At 54.5% G+C, this 23,284-nt stretch overlaps 2 protein-coding genes across 2 annotated transcripts; both read left to right on the top strand.

Annotated features, from left to right (window-relative positions):
• Window positions 1-4,963: 4,963 nt before the first annotated feature.
• MYCGRDRAFT_105313 (putative major facilitator superfamily transporter) lies at window positions 4,964-7,533 on the top strand (the record flags this gene model as incomplete). Its single annotated transcript, XM_003850769.1, has 2 exons — window positions 4,964-5,349; window positions 5,662-7,533. The coding sequence occupies 2 exons, from the start codon at window positions 5,176-5,178 to the stop codon at window positions 7,273-7,275; spliced, it is 1,788 nt and encodes a 595-aa protein (XP_003850817.1).
• An 8,603-nt stretch (window positions 7,534-16,136) lies between these two features.
• On the top strand, window positions 16,137-16,977 carry MYCGRDRAFT_100846 (uncharacterized protein; the record flags this gene model as incomplete). Its single annotated transcript, XM_003850770.1, has 3 exons — window positions 16,137-16,378; window positions 16,438-16,644; window positions 16,702-16,977. 3 exons carry the CDS (start codon window positions 16,329-16,331, stop codon window positions 16,736-16,738), a joined length of 294 nt encoding a protein of 97 aa, XP_003850818.1.
• Window positions 16,978-23,284: the final 6,307 nt, after the last annotated feature.

Below are 23,284 nucleotides of genomic sequence, written 5' to 3' on the forward strand. Positions count from 1 at the left end.
GGAAAGCACTTCATGGAACTGCTGGTCGCAAGCTTTGCTCTGCCGTGGATGGCATCGGGATGGCCGGATATCAATGCAGGCTGCCCGGAAACAGGACGACAAACCCCCGCTGGCAGTGGCGACGGCTCTGTGGGCAACAGGGCTCATTATGGGAGATTATCCGGAGACAACCACAGAAAGTCCTTCTTGCCAGGATCACATTAACCTCCGACATGGTCTGACAAGGAGCTGGCTATGATTAGAGGTCACCGAGATCACACCGTTCCGTCCGGGGAGGGATTCCCGAACAGCAAAAGCTCGCCATGGCCATCGCCGCTCCTACCCAAGTCTCTAATCAGCTGGCCATCGAAAGGAGAGCATTGCCACCGCCACCCACCGACTGCTGCCAGATTGATCGGGACGACAACGGTAAAAAATACTGTCTTCCCGGAAACTGCATCTGCTGTATTGGACATTAGCGTCTCGCTCGCTCCCATGTCAGCACATCCTACGCTTATCGAATCGGTCACTTCTTTTGGCTCAGCCTTCTTTTGCCTCACTTCTCGACCTTTAGCCCATCGGAAAACAGCTGCGGTCGGATTTGCTACTTTGCACCTCAACAACTTCCACAATCGTGCGATGTTACATGATCTGCGGCATCCTCGGCGTCATGACTCTCATCGCTGACAACATGCTCTTCGGCCTGAGTCCTGGGCAAACCCTGCAAGCTCTTCTATACCACCGATGTTCGCTCTGCCTTTCACTTTGCTGCCAGAGCTACCCTTCTCCGTCCGTCGCATCCGCAAGTTATCACGGACGAGGACACAAGAGCTTGCTTCTGGGAGGGACGGATGTGAGGCAGGCCTGGTTCTCGTGTGAGGCGGTCGGACCGACGGGACTGTACTTCGTCATTCAGGCATTTGTGCATTGGTCGTCTGTGTAAATTAGTCAATGCTTCACTCGTTCATACAGCCACATACCGACAATCATCCTCAAACAGAACACTTCATCACTCACCTGAATTATAGTCCACATCGAGTATGTCGTTGCAGAAGGATCAGCTTCTGCCATGGATGCACACTTCGTGGTTGGAGCTCGGAAAACGCCCACTTGGACGTACACGCCGTCGGCCGAAGAGCGGACCTTACCTCGTGCCTTCAGCTCCCAACTCTTTACAGCACTGTGCCAGCTTCAACGAGATCAATCGTCACTTCCGAGGGACGCCCGACTCTTCGGTCGATTGCGGAGCGTCGAGACATAGCATACGACTTGAAGCTTCTCCGCTGCGACGAGAAATGACGACTTCCCTCGCTCTGCAGAAGGGGAAGCAGCGTCTTCAGGGAATAGTCGGTGGAGATGCGACAATACCTCGAGGCTCGAAGGCATTCTCCACGTGCGACTATCGTCTGAACATAGAGCGGTCCGATGTTTAATGTGCATCGATGCAAAGACACGCCGTCGTGCGATGTGAAGGCGGAAAGCTCATCCGCGAGGGAGCTCAGGAAGGCAAGTCAAGCCTCAGCTATGACCTTCCAGCGGTCACAAGCTGGAGGTGTCGGCGACATTCGAACTTTCAGCCGCTTGCAGGGCTGTCTCGCCGAAGACATTTGCGTGTTTGATCGTCGCCAGGTCTGCGATAAGATCTCGCAAGGGTTTGAGATGAGACGATCTTAAAGGTCTTGGCTTGATGAGGCTCTGAGGAACCAGGGTGGTGCAACACGAAAAGAATGGAATAAAGTCAAGTGAGGTGAATGACATCTGAGTATCGAGGACGGCAGAGGGGGGACTCTGTGGCCTAGGTGTACATCCAGGCAGGATTTTGCTGCAGCGGATCGGTCAGGTAGAAGCATGCCAATGGCAATGCATGGAAGCTTCGGGCTTCCATGCCGTGACACCTTTCGAATTGCTGCCATCCATTCTGAGAATTTCTGACTGTGCTCCGAGAACGCTGCCGTGCGACGCAAAGCACGAGATTGAATGCGATGCGATGCGATGCGATGCGATGCGATAGAGTGTAATGCAATGCAATGCGCTAATCTTGCAGTGCTCGTGACTGTGAGTATTGCATGTCATCCCAGGACCAGCAGCAAACTTACCTCTCCCGCCGTTCTTCGTCGGAAACGTACCAGAACCCACGGCCGTAGACGGACGGGTTCCGCACTATACGAGCAGAATCTGAAGCCTGAGGCGTGAACATCACTGTCGATCACCTTCGCATCGCCGAATTGCCTGGGTACGAGGATGACGAAAGCAAAAGCCGAGTGCGGGACTTTCGACTTGCGAGATAAGATCCCTCCTATGCGGGTGCGGTGCGAATCATGTCTTGGCGACTCGCTCTACTGAATGACGGCAGGAAAATGGCAGGAAGAGGCATATACGGTGCATCGTAATCTCGTGCGACGAATATGACGCTGGCCCAGCGCAGACTTCGTCGGGTCGAGCAGTCTAGGGTGTTTGCGATGGACTTTTGGTGTGGTTTCATCGCGATAAGGCTTTCCACCTGGCGGTGTAGGACTGTAGGTGTTTGCTCGGAGTGACAGTTGCGGTCGGATTTTGATACTGCATGTGAAGATACCCCTTGTTACAGGATTTTTCTCCTGCGTGGAGTTGTGTCACCGACCGCGTGGACGTCTTCCTTTCTTGTTCGATACCGATGTATTGCAGACGCTGTGCGACGCTGACCACGAGAAAGAGGTTCCTGCGTGAGAGGCTGTGTCACGGCTTGGAAACTTCGATGCTTTATTCCATGCAGGTCGGAGCAACGATGCTGTGCGACTTGAAGCACGATATGGACTGCAATGCGGTGCAGCCTGTTCGGTTCTGCTGTGCTGCGTTGCACGGCTAATACCTGCGAGCATTGAATGCCATGATCTTGGCGGGCACTCTCGCGCACTTGTATTCACGCCGATGAGAGTGGCGTCTCCATGTTCACATCCTCCATCACCGCCACAGCAGGAATGAAATGACAATGTCTCAAAGCGGCCCAAACAACCAGAGCTTGCCTCGACCAGGCAAGAATTGACGGACAGCGGAAGAGAAGGTGCAAAGTGTAACAAGATCGACGAGCGAGAAAACGTGGGAGATTGCGTTTAGTCGTAGCGGCGTACGAGATGCGGGAAGTGTACTTTCTTGGAGTCGAAGGATGATCTAACAATTGCGTTGTCGACTCTGACGAGCAGGATGAGAGAATCTCACGAAAAGTCGGTCCGTACGAACGAAATGGAAGCGACGACACATCCCACGGTATCATTAGACCTGATGTCGGAGCATATTGTCAGGATGGTGGCGCGAGAAGGAAGGATGAAGCCTGCAAACTTGTCCGCTGAATCCAATTCTCCAGAAGAATGCTTGGTCGTATGTCATCATGTGCATGCGCATCCCAGCACCGAGGACCAGGGCTGCCATGCACATGCAAGTCCGAGCTGCCGCCGCCGAAATCCGTGGCACAGCGATGTAGGTTTGGGAACGGCGTGCACCTCTGCTTGGCTGCTTTGCCTCATCAAGGTACATACAATTTACAGGGAAGGACAAGTTGCGCCAGAGGACATGGTTGGGTCGGTATAAAGATCCTGGAGAACTAGTGAACTACTGCGTGACCTTGTGCTGCACTTGCGCTGCTGTGCCTCGTTCTGGAAGACTGTGCGTGATGTGGAAGCATCAATCGAACAGGCAAGCGGAGTAGTGTACCTGCTTTGCTCGTTCCCAACCAGCGGTCAAGCAAGTCGAAACCCGAGGGAGTCGCTGGCACATTTTGCCTTGGTATCCCAGCCTTCCCACTAAATACGATTTGGCTGCGTCCGGATTGTGGCGTCCGGTCCTCTGCATGCCATCTTGTGTTGAGAAATGTGCCCGGAAAGCAAGACCGCCGAGGTCTCTCACCGTCCAGATCCTGGCCAAGCGAATGTCAAGCGAACTTGACCCCAGATGGCGGCAGTGGCCGGAACATGCACAGATGCACAGAGAGTACTGCAGCAGCTCCTATAGGTCAACGATGAGACTGGTGTTTGTGGAGGAAGAGGAAGAGGAAACGCCTCCCGCGTGCGCATGGCTTGGATCTGGGACTTCCCCGGATAACCCCGGAATCGGATCTTCTGGAGAGGCGAAAGTGCGGAGGCGATCATACCGACGGTGAGGACAAAGGATGCAAACCGTTTGGGTGTCAAGGAATGTAGGCGTTGCATTGTTGTTGTTGCGAGTCTCGTGATCCATGTGTGTGACGGAGTTTCTTTTCTGTAACGAAACTTGCAGTCGTCTACATCCTTGCCCATACGAGCATTATTCATCATCATCATGACCACAGCGAGACTGCGAGAGAGAGGAAGAGAGAGAAAACTTCCAGCCTGTCACATGCATCCTCTTTGCATCTCGGCCTCGTCAAGAAGAGGGGGTCGTTTGCCGCGTCCACTTTTACGAATCACCTCAAGTCTGGCCCAAAGCGGCAACCTTCCCCAGAGTCCAAAACGCACCAAATCGGAAAGAGAAGTCATGCCCAGAACGGATGACCGACCGAAGTTTGTGGTGTGAGAGTAGCATGATTGGCTCCTTGGCCTGGCCTGCGTGGTGTCCCTCGGTAGGCGTCGAGTCTGGGGCAGGTCTTGCTCCAATCAGTGCGCTCGCTGTCCGCGGTACGTACTCCCACTCCCCGACGGTCACTCGCTCGGTAGCTCCTAGACTTTCCGTCGACCGTGTGGAGATTTAGCGCATGGAGGTGGTGCACGATCTCGACCCGCGTTTGGAGAGAGAAGGGAAGACCGCTGCGGGCGCCACCGCACGATTTGCGTTCACAGTCCGAGACGAACCCCAAACGACCAGACCCAGGATCCAGAAGAAGCACCGAGGCAGTTGGGGCAAGCTTGTTGTTAGGGTTGCGAGTAGTGTTATTTGGTCCTGTGAACGGATTCCGAGTGCACGCTCCATAAAGTCGATCATCCCCACTTGGAATCGTCTCTTTCTCCTTTTCCTTTCCCGCCGTTGTGACTGGTGACTGTTGCTGTCTCCTCTTTCTTTATCTCGCATCCCTGTCACGCACCATTCGGATCGTGACAAAGGCAGTGCAGAGCAAGCATCGCCATCCCCTGTCTCCCTCTACCCGTCGATCCAAACTTCGGCGAGATCTAAAAACTGCCGAGATTTCCCATCTCACACCACCTACTTTCCCGAACCCTCGACGTCTTCTTCTCACACACATCCCGCAAGATGGCGGTCCACGAGGATGCCGAGAAGGGCGCCGCCGGCTACAATTCCAACAGCAGCGGCGAGCACATTGACGACAACCGCCTCAAGCCGGAGCTCACTCATGATTCCGTCTTGGGCATGCAGTCGCATGGACATCCCGGAGATGGCGTGGACAACCCTTATGTCCACCAACATGTACGTCGATACACTCACTTTCGAATTTTGATGCACTCGCGATGTCGCGGAGGAGAAGAAGAGGAGGAGCAAGAAGGATTTCGCTTGCCAGCAGCCGAGAGCTGGGCACTGGGGAAGCGAGCGGTCGTGATTGCCATCCATTGCGACGGCGGCACTTGACTGCTTGCGACTTCACCCTTTCGGCGAGGAAAACTTTCTATCCTCCTAAACACCACTCTGCGCGCCACAATGCTATGCGACATCCCAGCGGCGCACACAATCTCCCGCCATATGCACATGTCCAACATTCAGCTAACATGACTTTCCTCCCAGATGGATATGCAACTCTTCACCTCGCTAACCGCCATGTCCTTCCTCTGGATTGGCTCGCAAATCCCTCTATTCCTCTTCGGCTCCGTCCTCGTCGACATCTACGGCGAGATTGGTGGTGCCGGTGGACGCTGGCTGTGGATGGTTATTGGATACCTCATTCCCAATGCCGCTCTGTGCCCCTTCGTCGGTGCTCTCTCCGATCTATTCGGTCGTCGCTGGGTTGCTGCGGTCGGTCAAATCGCTCTCATTGTGGGCCCAATCGTTGTCGCCACCTCCCACGACATCAACACCGCTATCGGTGGCCAGGTCATCTCCGGATTCGGCGCTGGATTGAACGAACTCATCGCTCTCGCCGGAACCTCCGAGCTCGTGCCCGTCCGCAAGCGTTCTGCCTATGTCGGAGCCGTGGTCTTCACCATCCTCCCATTCTGCCCGTCTCCCATGTGGGCGCAGCTCATCGCAAAGGCCTCCAACTGGCGCTACGTCGGAATCCTCGTCGGTGTCTGGAATTTCATCGGTCTCATTCTGGTTGCTTTCCTCTACAAGGACCCAGCCGCCATGTACAAGTCCAAGCGCCCGGCAAAGGACGTCCTCCGCGAGATTGATTACATCGGTGGTCTCCTCTCCATTTTCGGCATCACCTGCTTCATGATGGGTATTCAGTGGGGTGCTTCCCAGTACTCCTGGGGCTCTGCCCACGTCCTCGTACCCTTCATCCTCGGAGTGATCCTCATCATCTCCTTCTTCGTGTGGGAGCTCAAGTTTGCACGCTTCCCCATGTGTCCCAAGGGTCTCTTCCGCAAGGATAAGCAGTCCATGATTGTCATCTTCCTGATTACCTTCCTCTCCGGCGCCAACTTCTTCGTGCTCCTCCTCTTCTGGCCAACTCAGGTGTATAACATGTACGGCAACGACCCCATCGGCATTGGCATTCGCACACTCCCCATTGGCTTTGGCATTATTGGCGGTGCCGTCATCGGTCTGGTCATGATTGGTGTCACCAAGGGCCGCACCAAGGCTCTCCTCATCTTCTGGACCGTCTGCATGACTGCCTTCACCGGTGCCATCTCCGTCGCCACCACCAAGAACCTGACACCCACGGTTTACCCGCTTGTGACCCTTGCTTCCATCGCCGTCGGAGCTGTCATCATTCCCTGCTCCATCATCGCGCAGGTCATCTGCCCGACCGAGTTCATCGGAACTGTTACCGCCATCACTCTCGCTATTCGCTACGTGGGTGGTGCCATCGGCTTCACGGTCTACTACAACGTCTTCTTCTCCAAGCTGAAGCACAACTACCTGCCAAAGCTTGCTCCAAGCGTCCTGACCATGGGCCTGTCTGTCAAGATTGTCAGCATCGACCAGGTCACTGCAGAGCTCACTCGCTATTTCACCATGGCGGCGCAGGGTCAATTCAAGGCCTTGGAGACTGCTATTCGCACAGAGGACTTTATCAACCCCTCCAGCAAGGACACTGCATACGACATCATCATCGGCGTCACGCAAGAGGCCTTCGCAAAGGCTTACCGCTGGCCATACTGGATCTCCATCGCTTTCGGTGGTGCTTGCATCATTTTGGCGCTCTTCATGAGAGATATCCGCCAGCACTTGTAGAGAAGTGAGGATGCTTCTCTTTTTCGTATCGTTGTTGGGAGTGCTGAAATATGTGAGGACTAGAAAAGGCTCCGCTCTGTGACGAAATGCAGGCGGGCCGCGAATTGTACAGCTTTCCGCTCGCAAGGTGCTTGCTCTGGAATCAGTAAGGAGCAGAGAAGAGTGCCGCATCCTCCCGCGGGAAGATGCAGGTGGATGTCGGGGGAAAGAGATCGAGACAACTGCTGCTATATACGCCAGAAATGATTTTACAAATTGTCAAATTCGGTCTCGTCCCTTTTGTCGCTCCGTCGTTTCAGCCTGATCACTGATCACTGATCATGTTCACTAATGTATGCACCGGGCGATTTCACATATAATCCTGCATGGTCGCATGGTCCCATCTTCCTCACCACGCCCTTCTCTGGCCATGCCTCTCTCTGCTCCACCAACACGACAGTGGACTCGCACGCCTACCTTACGACATGGGAAAAGTACGCAAGGCCTACATTTCACTCGGAGAAGCAGCACAACACCACCTCCTACTTCACGCAATACGTCACAACAACTTCACGCTACCTCACACACGCGACAATCGAACGAGCTCAACACACGAAGGCTGATTTCAAACATGGTCCTCGGCCTGCTCTTCGCTGCCGCCGCACGCCAAGTAGAACTACCCCGCGAACCCGCCACCTCGGTCGAGACTCGACTGGGCCTGGAGGCGTTCCGGTTTTGGTCAGTCGAAGCTTGGCTCGAATATTGGCCGTTGGCTTGGCTTTGGAGGACGAGACTGGTGTGGAGCCCGCGGACCGGATGCGGCGGTGAAGCAAAACTCGGTCGAGACGGGAGCCAGGTGGGTTTCGTGCCGCGGAGATGGTTGCAGCAGGAATCCAGAGGATTTCGACTTCTGGGGTCGATCTGCTTCAGCACTTTGTCGAGAGCGTGGGCGTGGCATGGCATGGCACTGCACACTCCGCTCTCCATTGACGTCGAATGCATGGCATGATGGCGCGAAGGAACCGATGTGGCATGTTGCATGCGGCGTGGAAGCGGGGAAGCTCACGTGGTCCGTCTCGCTATTGCTTGGCTTAGGAAGGTTTGCGATTCGATGTATTCTCTACCTCGACCATCGATCGTGAGCATTCCCGCCGAATGCTGATCTGAAGAGGCACAGCTGACATACGGCACGACTTTGATGCGATATGCCATTCTCGCTCACAGCTTTGTGACGGCACAGGTCGCCTAAAGACTCGGAAGCTCAAAACGACCGGAAGAGGCCTCATCGATTCCGCAATGAGCAAATCCGCCGCTACGAGCGACCGCAAGCGATACCAGGCGACCGAAAGCGAAGTCAGGCGATTTGGCTCCACGCGACCGACACATTCAACGACCCGCCGCAACCCGCACAAATCCTCTAGATCCGCGCCGAGCGATTTTCAGGCGACTCGCGGTCTTCGACTCGTTCATCCTTGTGGGCGGTTCGCAGAACGTCCTCGGAGTAACAAGAGGAGAGGCAAGATCGGCGAGCTATGGTACGGAAAAGGACTTTGATCTTGGAAGAGGCGGGAACAGCATCGTGGCAACGAGGCATACGAGAGACTACAGCCTCGAGGAAAAGGTGAGTGAGGAGAGGAGCAGACGTGCCGCATGAGCAGACGTGCCGCATGAGTGTAGGAGCTGCCGGATACACTACTTCTCGCAGGTCGCGAGGACAAGACTCGTGGGTACTGCCTTGCAGCGGGTGCGAAGTGTTCACAGCAAGCCGCTCATGCGGCAGACCTTGGTCGATGCAGACTACGTGTCCTGCCTGCTCCTTGGTACCAGAACAGAATGTGCGAGGACACAATTGCCGCCCGATGGTGCAGCCGATCATGACTACAGCGGTGGCCTGACAAGTGCAATTGGGGCGATGCCGTGCCCTCGCTGAAGTACCCACAACGTACTCCAGCTCCCTCTGGCTGCTGCTCAGCAGGCGAGCGGGAAGGCGTGGAAGAGCATCTCTCGCAAGATCACAGGTTTCCAGGGGTAGGTCCGGGCTCGCCGACTTCTCTTTGCTTTTTCCAGCATCCACCATTTTCTCTCTTCTTCCAGCCAGCGCTCGCTTCGACATCGCTACTCTTTGCTCTACTTGCTCGCCAATATGCCGCTCTGGCGGCACTCGCTATGACATACCAGTGTAGAGAGTTGCTCCGACGGCGCGGACGCACGACCTTGGCTTTGCATTTCCAATATTGGCTTTTGACAAGCCAGCAGCACCATTGCCCTCCAGCAAGCAGTGCTCGGTGTTGCCTGAGCAGTAGCACTGCACACGTAGGATACGCACGAAGTCAAGGCCCGGCCTGCTCGCTGTGTTGGCGGACACCCGCGCCAGGGAATATCTGCCGACCGCGACCACGAGATCCGACTCAGAACTTTCGACACAGGGTCAGTCATTCCTGGATCTGGAGAAAGAAGAGAGCAGGAGCAAAGTTCGCCTCGGTCCAAGTAAAACTACAGTATACCGGGCATTCAAGAAAGAGAGCTCAGTGAATGTCATTCCCTCTCACCTGCGCATACGACCGACGACTATCAATTTATCAGCGAACATGGCTGCATCGTTGCATTCGGCCGATTGATGCGATTGATGCGATTGAGCTCCATGGGCAGAGCCGTGTTCATGGCCCGGCCATGCGACACCACTCCTTTGTCGCTGAACCTCTCGTTGGATTCTTGTTGCGATCACCACCCACCACCGCACTTGATCCTGCCTCCGGTTCCCGCGCCCGCGCCGGTGCAGTGGCCGTGCACTCCAGGTACGCCAGCATTCCTCTTGCAAAGGCAATCGAAGCGATTGTCGTTCAAACCATGCCCGGTCGTAGCCGAGCATCGGGATGAGCTGCCGTCGTCATAACAGTCGCTGGAGCCGCTGGCATCACATGCCGAGTTCGTGTCCGGCCAGACTCTCACGCCGTCGCCTTTGAGACATAAGCATTGGGACTTGTAAGATCCGCCGGCGAGGACGGTGGTTTGCATCAACTGAAAGCCGAGCAGAGTTGGGAGAAGAGTGAGGAGTTGCATGCTTCTTGTTGAGAGTGATGAGCGGCATGAATGCTGCAGTCAGAGAGAGGTTGGCTTACGTGTTGGAGGGCAGATGAAGGATGCACCGGTCGATGCCGTGGACTTGCGAATGGCGTACGAATTGGCAAGCAGAGGGGAAGAGGACGACTAGCGATATTCGTTCAAACGAGCGGGCGTCAGGTCTCGGTGCACTGCCCGCACTTGTGTGGGATGGTAGGTGTGGGAAGCACGTAAGGCCTGCCTCACTCTCGTATACTCCGCCTGGACAATCCTACCTTGACACAGCGCAGCAACGAACAAATCTGCTCAGCATTCGCCTCACGAAGCGGAAAATCAGGTGAAGCTGCTTGGATTGGAGTGGGCTCTCATCGAAGCTGTAAATTTCGACTTTGCGCACAGCCTGCCGCCCGATGTATGTCGAGTGCAAGTCTTATAAACCAGCTCAACAAGCTTAGCTTTTGGCATTGTCCTGCAAGACCGTACCCTCCGCCTTGGCCGAAAGATGTCAGCCATATTAACAAGCAGACCTATCATTCCACACCCGTTGCCTCTACATCCAAAGGTTCAGCCTTGCTAGAGATGGGCGCAAATTCCTCGCCCGCTGAATCCGCCGGAAAGATGAAAGCATGAAAAAAAAACTCGCAAGCGTGATATAAGGTTAAGGTCGAGTTGGATCCAGGATCACAAAGCATGCGACACCCCGTGTGCACTGCCTCTAGCAGGGCAAGCGAAAGTGCATTTCCGTGCCGGATAGACAGCATAAGCACCATGAACATCTCCGAGGATTCGATTCGGCCTCGGCGAAGAGGCGAGGGCATCCATTAAGTCTGGCAGTGGGTCTAGACGTGATGATGAATGTCATCGAGGATCGATTGGAGACAGAGAGCGAGCTCAATGGCTTCGTCGGCAGCGTCGCTCTAAGCACGCAGGAGTTGCCCACGGTCGGCCGGTTTGATCTGGTCTGCTGAGATCGATAGCTCACCTCTCCTCTGCCCGTTCCCTTTGCAGATCTTCCACTGTGGACCGAATGTTGTCGTGCGATGGCAAGGGTATACCAACAGGACGGAGCCGACTTTGGTTGAAGAAAAACGAAAGCATCTAAACGTCGTCAGAATGTCGGCGGTTCGGCGCATGTCCTCTTTGGGCAGGTGTGAAGCGATCGTGGAGTCCGTATTGGCCGGATATGTCCATTATTCGTACGAGGACCGCCTACCACTTTTTGCCCTGTGAACTGGCCACGATCTCTGTCCCAGCTATCATCTCCGCCCCTTTCTGCTGCCATCCGAGGAAAGATTTAGAACTTGTCAGCTCACCCAAAGTCTGAATCGGCCATTGCGGTGCGCTTATGCTTCTCAGTCCCGGACGCCGACGTGTTCGTCCGATTTTTCCTCGTCTTTTTCTTCAACAGTCAGCGACGACCAGCTCCTCCAAACACGGGACGAAAATCGACTCAAAACAGACAACACCCAACGCGGCGCCAGCTTCCGCCAAAATGCAGCCCTTCGCCTTCGCCGCTCTCTTCACTGTAGCCCTCGCCACCGCAGTACCCGAACCCAAGCATGCTTCCTCGGGAATTGTCTCTCACGCCTAATATAGAGCTCACCAATGTCCAAAGTGGTGCAATTGCGACTAATCTCGCAAACTTCATGCGATCCAACCCATCACCGCCATCATCGTAAAATGTTTCTGCCACGCCGGTGATTCCACCCATACTGCCTTCTGCGCAGACGAGAAGGTGTGGGTAACAAGGCCCTTTGCAACGATGGCCCGCACCAGAACGAGATACGTAATGGGTTGGGATTCTCGAGTTCCTCGCGGGTCGGTGATTTTCGGTGTCATAAGGAGTGTTTCTGTTGTTCGACGAGGAGCAAGGGTGAAAGGGCGTGGAAAATGGTCGTGGCGGTGATTACAGGTGGCTTGAACACCTGAGACCGGCTCGCTTTCCTTTGCTCACAAACATCTGCACGCTTCGTTCTCGCCAGACCTTGGTTCTTTGCCTTTGTGGCTGCTCCATCGAAAGCTCCCAATTCCAAAGCACGGTCCTTACCACGTCTGTTGGGTGCTTTTGGTTGTCGTTGTTCACAGCATGCATCCTCTTCTCGAGTGCGTTCTCCCATCGAGATCGAATATGCTCAGGTGCCTCGGACTTATATCGCTCGCTCAGACCATCCATTCGAATTCGAGGTCTCGGCGGGCGATTGCTTGCAAACAATCGCTTGCGGGCAAGCTGGCACCTGTGGAGATGGGATCTGGCTCCACTTACCTGCCGGAGTACCTGTTTCGGTTTCTGGCATGGCTGCTGGGTGGGTGACCGCATGGTGGGTGACCGCATGAAATTCTCTGCAAAATGGGGATTGAACGGACATGCACATCCCGCCCTCTAGAGATTGGCAATGCATCGTGGTGTGTTGAGTCTGTGAGAAGATCGAAAGAAAGGACGTTTTAGAGGTGGAGGAGTGAGGAGTAGGTCTTCACGTGATCACGCTATTGCCTGCCTCGCTGGCATCCACTTTTGGACACGACGTACATCCTACCACACCATCGATCCTGGACACTTATACGCGAATTGCATCACAGCTTCACACGTTGGGCTGCAGTATGGCTGAGATGCGCCGCATAGCGCTATCGAGGGCAGCAGCAGCGACTTGACCGCGATGACTGCAGATTCGAAAGACCTTCCGACGAGGGAGCGCGCGGCTTTTGGGAGGGCGACTATACATTCGCAAAACATCGAGCGCAGCCTGCCATGGCCGAGACCCGCGGGCTCTCAGGACGAATCATCTTACCGCCGTGACGGCTATTGCTTCGACAAGTGACCGTCGAAATCCTCCGCGACCGAAAACCCCTCATACCTACTTTACCAGCATCCGATCGCACGCCCACTTCTAGCCACTCGCAACCGGCTGGCCGTTCACTCCTTTTCCTGCTGGCGATTCTGTGCGTAGCCGGGTATGAAAGGATGGTCGAACGGGATGGCAATCCGCGATAAAGCTTGCGGCGTGGACAAAAGGGCTGGAGAAGGTGGTCAAGGTTACTACTTGTAAGACGAAGAAGGGCAAGCAAGAGCGGTGGTGCCGAAATGGCAGATCCAGGGCGCCTCTTCCAAGAAGCGGGTCTGCTCCAGGGATACAGTACGTCGCAAGCTTGTGAAGAGACACTGCCTCATCTGTGGCGGCAAGCAGCTTGAGATGCGGTGGACATACTCGTCAGTCCGAGTATCCGATCTCTCCACGTCCGCGCGAACCGTAGTAACAACAGCCTGGTGCTTAGGCATACACAATGTGACCGCTCGGTCTTGCAATAAGACAGGACCGTACTGCGGCGCTGAGCCACGCCAAAGGGCATTTAGCATGTCGATGCTGATTCCCGCCAGACACTGCTTACAGCTCACTGTTCAGTCTCAATTCGTGGCGATCAGGCGACCAGTCGAGCAAGCAAGTCGGGCAGCAGGGAGGATACAGATTCTTTCATCTGGTAGGTAGGTTGAGGCACAGTCCACGACTCCCTTCACTTGTCCAGTCTTACATGTCCCCTTTGACTGTATTGCTCTCTTGCCATTGGAAATCGCACCATGCGTTATTTGATTCCAGGTGCATTTTCTCGCTAGTCAATTGGCACAGAGAAGTGCTGCACTTTCAATTCTCTCGAGATCTGGCCAGCATGGCAGCAGGCCCCGGAAGCATACGGGCACTCCTCATGGCGCCTACTGTGTCGCTTGCGGAGAGTCATCTATGTCGACTGACGGCTGCTTGAATTGCGCTGCGTGGACCAAACATGTCGCTAGGGACCTGCCACTGACTGAGCGATAGTTACCGCGTCGACATATCGAAACATATCAGCACGAGTCCAATACTGGTATCGAACACGGCAAGATACGAGCTTCGTCCCCAAGAATGTGAGGAACCAAGGACAGCCTGAGACTTTTACTTGGATGGGGACTTTGGCAGTGGAGCTACGGAATGACGAGTGGCTGTTGTCAGGCTTTGCTTTGTCGGATGCGGACGCAATACCCTTGGACAAACTTGGCTCATTTGCGAGATGATGCTGTCTCCTCCCCAGCGTGAAGTCTAGCCTCATCTCAGCTCACGGTCCTGCTCGCTGCGATTCAAATGTAGAGGAGTGCGCTCGGGACACTTTCGGAGACTCGACGTCCTGGTCGCAATCGCTTATGCTGGATCAGCTCGTGGATGTTCTGTTTGCAAACGAAGACGGCGCTGTGGCGGGGAGTGCCACTGATCTAAAGTTCTGCGAATCTGTGGACTGGACGTCCTTTCAGGACACAGCGAACGGCATCGAAATCAGCGGCAACTGAACTTGGATTTCAGCAAATACTACGACATCAACCGGCTCTCGTCAGCTCGAGGAACAGAATCATTTCTCGATCGAGTTCGTGCCTGCCAACGAGCTCGGAGGTATCCTGCAACGATCGGTTGTTTTTTCCAAAATCGTATCATTCGACTTCGTCACTACGAACCCAGCATCATCATGACGGACAACCCCAGCGCCCTCATCCACTCCATGCGCCGACAAGCTGAATGGTGCAAGCACTGAAATCGCCTAGGCTCAACGAGAGCGATGACCGTGTCAGCCTCGATCTTCTACCTTGAGTGGACATGAGGAATCTCTCCAACAATTGCACGGCGCCGCCGGCGAAGGCGCAGCACTTTGAGACTTGCGCGGGTACTTCAGGGTATTTGGGAAGTCAGTACGATCTGCACTCCCCGTGGAGCGGAAAGTGTATCGGAATCCTGGTGCGTGCTTGGATCGAACTTTTGCGCAGCATGAGCCCCCGGCACTGTGTTCAAGCTCTTCTTCTGAGCGAGACTGCGATTTGCATCGTCCTTTCACGACTTCTTCCGACGACTTCCGCGGCTCCGCCTCGTTTGAACGATTCGCTGTCATCAGTGCGATGAGCATCTTCAATGGATAGTGCCGGAAATCCCGCACATGGGCTATCCTTGACTGTGACGTGTATACACCAACCCCGCCTGCTTTCGCTAGCATTCGAGGCCAGCTGGAGGTCCGTGTCCGTCGGCATCCTTCGCTTTACTTTCCAATACCATCAGCAGCAACCAGCTGGTCCCATCACGACACGAGAGGAAATGAGATTCGAAACGAGCAATACACGGCGCAGCACCATCAGTCACCACCACGCAACGAGACACCACTCGGTCAACATGCAGCTCTTCGCCTTCTTCACATGCATCACCGTCGCCGTCGCCGTCGCCGTGCCTGGGCTCGAGCCGGTCCGAAAGCCGCCGCCCCTCTGTTCGAAAGACAACCGTCCTTGGTGATGTAACCCCTGCAACGGCTAGCGATCACAACATGAAGGAGCTCCTTGACAAACCTCTCTCGCACCCTTTCAAATTGCCCAACCCAATGTGGCGATCGATGTGGAGTTGGGAACATGGATCAGGAGGACTTCTGAGCCGATGACCTCGATCAATTGCCGATTCATGCCCAAGAGGGAGGGCATCGATTGAGTTTCCTGCCGTCAGTGCTATTCTTGTATGCGGTCCTGGCTGCGGAACATTGCGGCCGCTCGAGGAGAGGTTTTCCATGCTCGGGATGGCGGACATGACTATTGATAGCATTCAACGACTGTTGGTCGATTAGCTTTCCCGCACCCAGGAGATGCTCTCATACAGTTCCAAGCTAGCCACCCTGTCCTAGTCTCGTGTTCCGCCGGGCTCACCGTACATTCCGTCAGTCTCCGACTTTTGGCAAGCTGATAGAACGTGCAGAACAGAACGTATATAGCACTCTCGGAGCACTCCTCGATTACTCTTTCCTTCTTTCTTCATCACAGGCTCGCAACCATTCGACCGACACCATCTACTACCCGCGACATCCTGCGACTGGCTGCAACACCACAGCACAACACAACCACAACACAATCACAACACCACAACACCACGACACCAGCCTCGACACAATGCGCTCCACTGCTACCACCCTCCTCTTCGCCTTCTTCGGCCTCCTGCCAGTCGCCCTGGCGGTCTCGATAGAACCAAATGTGCACTGCAAGAATAATGTGTGCGCCTGTTGCCAGGACAAATTTGTTGTAAGATCCCGAATCGAGCGGTCAACCTTCTTCCTCAGAGCCTTGCTGACGTCTTGTAGGAGACCGGAGAGCCTTATCGGGGGTATTGTCACAATTACGAAGACGATCCCTATTGTTGGCCGGAGGACGACAACCACCACGACAAATGGCCCAGTGGGACTTATGAAGGTGAGGGATATCCTTGCGGATTCCCGTGCGTGCCGAGGTAAAATTCCCCTGCTCTGGCTCGAGAGCGAGAAGGAGTCCATTGCGTTTCGGGCATTGCTGTAAGATTTCTCTTGTCACCGTGGGGGGTGTTCATCCGAACTGATGTCAAGGTGCAGACACGGCGGCGTGGCATCTGGAACTCTTGTCGGCTGAGTCCGGTGCCGGCACGAACGGAGGCGGTCACCGCCACTGAAAGAGTGATGGATTGTAATGCTCGGATTCCTTTTGGTCTCGGTGATTTCCGCGTGGGAAGAAGGATGTTTCATTTGTGTGACAAAGTTCGCCGCTGGGAGTGAGTTGGGCTCTGATGACGAGACGGTCCGTTTCGTTGTTATTGCTTCCAATCATGTAGTCGTATTCAAGTGCGCTCGGATTCTCGGTGTGTTGTCCTGCCCTCGCTCACTTCACTCAATACTTTCACGGTGCAAGCAATCAAGCTTTGCTGGTTCAAAGAGAGCGTTGCATTCGTCTGCTTTTTCATAGGAGACTGCTTGTCCTTGGGATCTCTGCTTCCAGCCTTGACGATATCGCCACCATGCGGAAGACGCGGATGAGTACTTTGAGACGTGCGTCAGCGTTCAAAGGCACCGGATAATCGACAGCATCAGCATCGGACACTCTGACAAGCATGGAGTTCTACGTTCAAGCTTTTCTGAGCTCGCGATCATCCAGGCCCGGCGATCTGCATGGTTCTTCCACAACCACACTTCGATGATATCCGCTCGGTTGAGAATCGAGGCGCGGGTCGGGCGTCACACTGCCGTCAACATCCGCCGCCTCGGGCAATGGCGCTGACATTCCATTTACCTTGATAGTCCTATCCTTGCAAAGCACACGCCCAAGAGTGCACTCTTGAGACCAGAGGGAGCTGGCCACTTCCCAATTATTCCCTTCGTCGAGTTCCCTCTGTTGGTGCTCTGGTGGTAGACTGGGGCAGATGAGCGAAGATGAGAAGGCGAGGTAGGATGGGATTATTATCGTTTCAACATCATTCGCATGGGTGCATATGCGAGCTTTTGGTAACGTACTTCGCAAAGCTTTCCACCACTGTCTGCGAGTCGTCACTCCACTGTATTGTCACTCGTTTATGGCAAGCAGTGACACCAGATACACACGTTTTCACCGACCTCTGCTTCTGCAAGTCCTGGCCTGATCGGCCTCGTTGACCTCGTCGCCATGACCCTCGCCACAGCCACAGCCGCACCAGGACTCCGGGTGAATCAACAGTGCGTTCCGGACCCTTGTCCCGGAGGTCTGCATGAGATAGAGACGATGTTCACTTCACGGCTCTATCGATCTGCGAGTGTTGGTGGACGATGATGGCTCAACGATCAGCTCTTACAGATGAGGTCCAGAGGAACGATCTTGCAGTCAATTCGCTGGTCATCTCAAGAAGCGGTGTTGAGCCAGGTCCATTGACTCGAGCAGAGGCTCTATCAAGTAATTTCCCCAAGGTGCTTTGCTCAAGCGTCCCTACCTCCACTGAACGGCTTTCGTTCAGTCAACTCGCGCCAAATGAAGGATTCTTCCCCTTTGTGCGGCCGGAAGTGCCCCCTGGTCTTTCGACTGCTCAATTGTCCTACTGAATGTGCTGAAGAGGAGCAGGACCCAACCCCGTGAATCAGCCGTCCTCTACAAGTTTCCCGGATCCGGACTTGAGATCTGCCACACCATTGCTCGGGTTCAAGCTCCGTCCACGCATGCGCTAACACCCAGAGACGATTGAAGTATCACCCCCGTCAAGAGGATCAATGACCCGTCTTACGACCTTATTGACGGTGTCGAAGGCGTTATGTCATTTCCTAGACGACTTGGGTGCAACAGGTTAAAGACAATGCGTTGCTGCGATAGTAAGCAGTGGGGTCGAGAATATCGGTCAGGCGGTGCGATCGCCCATTCTAGCTGTCGATCACTGATAGCTCGAGGATTCCTAAATGTCACACCGGGACGGGAGTGCTTCCTGCGGCAGCGGTAACAGGAACAGCGACGGCAAGCAAGGGCGTAGCCCGCGAGTAAGCAGTGAGACCGAACGTTTCACGAGGCACTGCGGCATCGTTTGTCAAGATCTACCGGAACGTGGGAAGAAAGTGGGGAAAGGGGCCTTGTATGTGTCTTGTCTATCAAACGAAAGGTCGGCCAATCGATGCGAACTGGAGGGTATGTACAGCAGTCCCGGGGGACGAAGGCGTCAATGTCCCGGCTGCCTTCCTCGTCTTTTGTCTCGGACCATGGACGCTCCGTTGAATGTTGTGCAAAAGAGCCCCTTTTTCCCAAGCAAACCAGCAGGCGGACGGACATTAAGATGCCCAAAGAATCAAAGGTGTGCAATTGTCGGTGCATTGCCGGTGTCGTGTTGTGCAAATGTTGGGACATGGTCTGTGGCGTTGCCCTTCATCCCAGAGAATGAGGAAGGTTGTCGATCTCGAAGTCGATTGTACCGATGGGTGAGGGCCGGTCAAGCGTGTCGTTGGATGTGTGGGCAGGCTACTTGCAGTAGGAACCGTGGCTGCCACTGTTTGAATGAAATATCAGTCCGAGGTCCTTCAAAGAGAGGAGTATTGGATCCGATAGAGATGCGATGGAGACTTACTGGCGACATGTACCCTTGTATTTGACGGTAGTCGTGATGAGTCTCCCGTATCCGTCCTTGCACCCATAGAAGCAAGGTCCGCCGTGAACACTGCATGGAAGATCTCCACACGTGTCGGCAGCAGCCTGGCCAGCCCAGATGGCGATGGCAGCGAAGATGGCGAAACGCATTGTCGTGGATGGGTTGCAGTGCTTGAAGGGATCGTTACAGTAGGGGAGAGTTCGAGTGTGCGGGGGCTGCAACTGTGAAAAGAAGCGGAGGGACTCGTTGTAGCTTGGGAATGTGGGAAGGAGAAGGAAGAAAGGTGGTGCAAAACGCAGCGTGGGCAGACGTTTGTATCCCACGCCGTGCAGGCTGGCACCCTTTGATTCCTCTCGCCTTCGATTTCTCTTGACGGGGGGTCGGACGCTATCGATTGCTTCCATCTCTCCTGCTTACATGACGAGGATTCTGACACGAGTGGTCCCACGGCGATCCATGTCTATCTGAAATTGACACGATGTGGGAGGCAGATGAATGAAGAACTCATAGCCGTCCGGGGTTTGTCCTTGGTCCTCGGCTCAATTAGTCGCAAGGCTCCGGACCATTGCTTGGGGCGCGCCGTGTCCACCGTACGCGATGACCGTGCACATTGTACGAAAAGCGCTACTGGCCCTGGCCCTGCACGGAACTGTCAATGGAACTATAGAACTAGCGTCCCGCACCTCCCCGACGACTCGTGCTCAAAGCCGGTTCAAGCTCAATTCCGACGGCACATGATGCCCATGTTGTGCTGGAGTCTTCTCCATGCTGTACCCCCCTCTGCACTTCATCCACCGCAGCGCTATCGATGAGTTTGCACTCATCTGGTCCGACGCACCATTTGTCGGCTGCGGAAACTCAGACAATACTGGTCTATGTCAGACACTGGGATGTCAATTGATCGTCTGGGACTATCCTGGTATCTCATGATGTCGGCCCATGGGAGAAGAGCTTGATGCTGGGTGATCCCGGGACTGAAACTCTCAGGATCGGATGTCCCGAAATTCCCTGATGCTGCTCCGGCTCAGCATCTCTGTGCCTTTCTACGCGGGAAGAGGTGGCGTGTTCGCGGGTGATGTGACGATTGATGAGAATCACCCTACATTAACCTCCGTGTGGTTACATCCGGTCGGCGAAGGAAACCTTCACGCCCCATTGCAATCGAGAATGTCGTTTGTGCTGAGGAACACATCTGGCAGTAACCCGGACAGGTGCAAGAGGCGAGGATTGGAATGAGGAGAACAGCCGCGCGAGAACACTTGGGACTCCAAGACCGACTGCGACGAATCGACCAATGACACCACGTCAGCAACAACGACGGCGTGATCAGGCTGTGCATTTGATCATGGTCCGGGGGGCATGCTGAATCAATTTGGGTCGCTGCACGGCCATCACGCGTCCCGGAGGGAGATCTTGTGGCAATGTTGCTGCTCCGCAATTCCGGCCCTGGGAAGCGGTCTCGTCGTTGACATTACGCTTTCCTGTGTTTCCAGCGACGACCATGTTCATGTTCATGACATGATCGGATGGTTTTGTCGCTGAGTCTCAGGACGTTCAATGGTGCTCCCACTGCCATTTCTCTCGTTCAAAAATATACGTGCTGCGATCGCTGTTGCTTCGCTACCATCTTGGAAGGTATCCCGCGCAGTGAGAACATCACTTCGCGACATTGGCTTGTCAGATCGGTCATACGTTGCATGAATCATGAACAGTCCGTCCCTTGTCATCGAACGAGGAACCATGCCCATCGGCAGGCAATTGACGTGGACGAGCCCTCGTTTGGCGAATCTGCGGCACACTCCGCGTTGGTCTTTCGGAACGCTGGATCGGCAAACAATAGCAACACATCGACTACGCCAAGGCAAAGTGGCTCGAACAAGATGCTTAATTTTGTTCGGGAGGGACGATGGGTATCCGAGAGATGGGTTTCGATTCGTTGGATTTGTTGCTGTTGTACTGTCGCTTCTACCATCCAGAATAAAGTGTTTGAGCCTTGACAATTGGTCGTGAGAAGTGGAGGTCAGTGTGCCAGAGAGTCCGGTCGGTATTGTCAGATGCGCAGTCGAACTATCTCTTGAGCATGGTCATTGTGAAGCAGATGACCCAAAGAACATCATGTAACAGTGGGCTAAAAAGTAACGCTCTTTCAATTTAGCTACTGCACCTAAAATAGGACAAAAGACAGAGTATCCGAGTCGCCCACTGTTACACATCAGTACTAATCACCGATATTCATACTTGATCAGAGCACAGGCCAAAGCAAGCCGAGATCGGTCTGTTCGATTGCTGTCTTTCTCTGAGGAGATGCACGTGCGTCTGGCAAGGGTCCAGGGAGCAGAGGATGAGTCGTAACACCAAGTGCTTACTGGCAATTTCTCGATCGGATGTTGTGGTACTTCTTCGTTTTGAGCGGCTTTCTTGCTCGACTTCTAGGGTGCTTGCCTTGATTCACAGAGTCGCTGCGAAAGCAGATGTTGTCTAGGAGGTCATCTTGACTGGTGCAATCTCAAATGTTCGTGGTCCTGAACGTCGCGGAGAATCGAGCTTGGGACACCGCCAGGATACACGTTTCGCGGACTTTCCACGGCCAGTGCGTCGGCGATAGGATGGAAGGGTGAGCCCTGCGCTGTTAAAGCTTTCCTTGCACTGCCCTTCACATCTTGTCCCCGCACGCAATTTCGTTACCCTAGCGCGAGCTCTTTACTGGCGTGGTCGAGGGCGGCGACAGCAAACGGGAATAAGCGGTGCTGGGATGCGGTGTTGGGCTCTCTCTTGGACTTGCGGTTCGGTGTGAGGAGGAGATTTTTCTTTTGTCCGAGGAGGAAGGGAAATGTGATGAGGGTTTTGGTGATGACGTGTGGCGGTCGAAGGTCGTCGGATCAGCTCGCGATGGAATCATCTCAATTTATCTGTCATTGTGCTCCCTACATCCACACATCTCAGCGCTGGCAGGTGTACATCTCTCTTCCACGGTCGATGACTTTTTAGTTGTTGTTCAACGTCACAATTGGCTCTCAAGCACTGCGCGGTCAAGTGTGTTGAATTTGTGTCGCGCGACTCAAGACCATCGTTGTGCCACTGTGGGCTGCTGGAAGCTTGATGCTTCGGCATGAACGTGGCCTTTCCCGCGTTCCAGGGTTCCGTTCTCGAGCACGGCGGATTGATGGCTGGTCCAGCCATCAGCTTCCGCTTGAACATCATTGGCGCCAACGATGTGGATGGAGTATCAACGTTCTGGAGACCAACGTCTCCGGAAGCGAGTCCCTCGCGAGCAGGGTCAATGGCGAGGTCGCATCATCGTCGAGGCACGGCTTCTGACACGACGTCCGAACTCGTAGCTCACATCATACCGAGCGTACGTCCTCGAGAAAGAATCGGCGCTGAATCCGGGAGTGCTATCGGAGTCTTGCCGCTGAGAAACTCGCCGCTGAGAGACTCGCCGCATCTTTTACTCATCACCACCACGGCGCCCGAAGATCTTTGCACGAAACGCCGAATCGCAGCACAATCTTGCCATTCGGCTTTTTCTCAAAGTCTCTACGTCTTTTATGAAAGACTGATTGGTACTACAGCCCAACACAGTCCTTTGCGTTCGAATTTCTCACTCCTTGCCGGCATAAATACGACGCCCAACAACATGATCCTCTGTTTCTGAGCAAAATTTATGCGATCTTGTCTAATACACTGCCTCAAGCTCGCAGAAGCGCCCCATGATGACCTTGTGCTATCTATCAAACAAAGAAAGACAGGCGGCAACGACGAACAAAGGAGTCACTGGGACGAAAGCAGCGAGGAGACTGGTGCACACTGCTGCCTGATGTTCTCTACCACAGTCCTTGTGATGGCACGAGAAAGCATTGGAGTCCAGACTCCTGGAATGAAATGAGCAAGCACCGTTACAATGTTGTTTCGCCCATCTTGTCCGACAGGTAGGCAATGCGCTACCAGACCCTCGACAACTCGCAAGATTGATTTCGTACCCATCCTACAATGAGCGGCGATCTGCAAATATTGAGGCAAGGAGACGAACCTGTGCATCGTCTATGCACAGTTGGCACCGCAGAGTCGCAGACTTCGAGCCAAGCTGC

The sequence above is a fragment of the Zymoseptoria tritici genome, chromosome 7, assembly GCF_000219625.1.
Source record: "Zymoseptoria tritici IPO323 chromosome 7, whole genome shotgun sequence".
NCBI lineage: Eukaryota > Fungi > Ascomycota > Dothideomycetes > Mycosphaerellales > Mycosphaerellaceae > Zymoseptoria > Zymoseptoria tritici.